Below are 2,500 nucleotides of genomic sequence, written 5' to 3'. Positions count from 1 at the left end.
CAACACATGATCTAAAACCAAACTTTATTCAGACCAAATCGTGCTATCGAAATACAACAATGAAAGTGAACCAAACAATGCGAATGGGTGAAATGACATATAAAAAAGAAGGAAGGTAAACACACTGATTTCGGTTCATCCTTTGCACGTGACTTGCCAGGATGATTGCAACTCTACATTGCAGGACTTTTTTTTTAAGACTACATTTCTCATTCTTCATTATCTAAAAAAAAAAGAAAGAAAAAAAAAAACACTGATTTCGTTTCATCCTTTGCACGTGACTTGCAAGGATGATTGCAACTCTACATTGCAGGACTTTTTTTTTTTTTAGACTACATGTCCCATTCTTTATTATCCCAAAAAAAAGAGAGCCAAGTTAGCAGCCAAATACTCTCTTGGCTTTTGGGTAAAATGTCACTCACGTTCCATAAACCTCACCCTTTTTCAGGACTTTTTTTTTTTTTTAGACTACATGTCCCATTCTTTATTATCCCCCCCAAAAAAAGAGAGCCAAGTTAGCAGCCAAATGCTCTCTTGGCTTTTGGGTAAAATGTCACTCACGTTCCATAAACCTCACCCTTTTTCAGGACTTTTTTTTTAAGACTACATTTCCCATTCTTTATTATCCCCCCAAAAAAGAGCCAAGTTAGCAGCCAAATGCTCTCTTGGCTTTTGGGTAAAATGTCACTCACGTTCCATAAACCTCACCCTTTTTCAGGACTTTTTTTTTTTTTTAAGACTACATTTCCCGTTCTTTATTATCCCCAAAAAAGAGAGCCAAGTTAGCAGCCAAATGCTCTCTTGGCTTTTGGGTAAAATGTCACTCACGTTCCATAAACCTCACCCTCTTTCACAGATGATGAGTCAACACCTTTCCTGAATACTGATACTCAATCTCATGACTCCGACCAACCTCCCCCTCAAGTAACATCTTACACGACTTTGTCACATTAGAGAGAGAGAAAAAAAAAGACTTTACATAACTACAGCAACAAAGTCTTTGGGCATTTTAGTGTTTTAGGATTCTCTGTGAGCAGCGTGTGTCTCGGCCACAGAAAACAACATCTATTCTAGTCTCTACAGGTTTTTCTCTGGCTCACACTGGGCGGTGGCGGAGAGTCTTCTGACGCCGAAGGGTAACGGGGGCGCTGGTCTGTTCCCGGGGGCTTTGGCTGCAAGGAATAATAATAATGATAATAATGATAATAATGATGATAATGGTAATAATGAAAGCAATGAAAATAATGAAAATAATGATAATAATGATAATAATGATAATAATGATAATAATGATCATAATGATCATAATGGTAATAATGATAATAATGATAATAATGATAATAATGAAAATAATGATAATAATGATAATAATGATAATGATAATAATGATAATAATGATAATGATAATAATGATAATGATAATATTTATAATAATACGAATACTAATAATGATAATAGTGATAATAATAATATTGATAATAATAAGAATACTACTAATGATAATAATAATAATAGTAATAATGATAATAATAAGAATACTAGTAATGATAATAATGATAATAATAATGATGATAATAATGATGATAATAATGATAATATTAAGAATACTAATAATGATAATAAGAACACTAATAATGATAATAAGAATACTAATAATGATAATAATAAGAATACTAATAATGATAATAGTAAGAATACTAATAATGATAATAATAAGAATACTAATAATGATAATAATAAGAATACTAATAATGATAATAATAAGAATACTAATAATGATAATAATAAGAATACTAATAATGATAATAGTAAGAATACTAATAATGATAATAATAAGAATACTAATAATGATAATAATAAGAATACTAATAATGATAATAGTAAGAATACTAATAATGATAATAATAAAAATACTAATAATGATAATAGTAAGAATACTAATAATGATAATAATAAGAATACTGATAATGATAATAATAAGAATACTAATAATGATAATAGTAAGAATACTAATAATGATCATAAGAATACTGATAATGATAATAAGAATACTAATGATAATAATATTGAGAAGAAAAAGAATACAACTAAAAACTACATAAATAAAAGAGAGAAAAATGGCACAGGTAAGGTATAAAATCTATAAACTAGATTTTGAATTTAATTTAATTTTCTTCTTTAACGAGATTAAGATAGTTTTGGAAACCCGGGCATAACTGGCAATAAGTAAGCTATAACATAACTTTAATAATATTTTGAAATATTATCAAGGTTATAATTAAGATTAAGATTTTTTTTTATCATTCATAAGATATAATTGATCTTGAACCTAAAATGACTACAAAATTTCTTGATTGGATAAAAAATCATATTTATCAAAATATTGAAAAGTAACATTTTGGAATATTTATCAATTCATTCATCCATATCCTTGACTATTAATTTATTAGATTATATATTCGATTACTGATTTATTCATTTCTTTGTTTACTTATTTATT

The 2,500-nt window shown here is 27.6% G+C and overlaps 1 protein-coding gene across 1 annotated transcript in view; it reads right to left on the bottom strand.

Annotated features, from left to right (window-relative positions):
• LOC138859431 (thrombospondin type-1 domain-containing protein 7B-like) overlaps positions 1–2,500 on the bottom strand; it is a 650,933-nt gene that overhangs the window by 1,425 nt on the left and 647,008 nt on the right. Inside the window, exon 27 of the mRNA XM_070114564.1 lies at positions 1,101–1,172. Coding sequence (XP_069970665.1) covers positions 1,101–1,172 — 72 coding nt within the window. The remainder of the gene's footprint in view (positions 1–1,100; positions 1,173–2,500) is intronic.

Source organism: Penaeus vannamei, chromosome 36, assembly GCF_042767895.1.
Source record: "Penaeus vannamei isolate JL-2024 chromosome 36, ASM4276789v1, whole genome shotgun sequence".
In the NCBI taxonomy this organism is placed as follows: Eukaryota; Metazoa; Arthropoda; class Malacostraca; order Decapoda; family Penaeidae; genus Penaeus; species Penaeus vannamei.
This window is presented reverse-complemented; position numbering and strand designations above follow the sequence as displayed.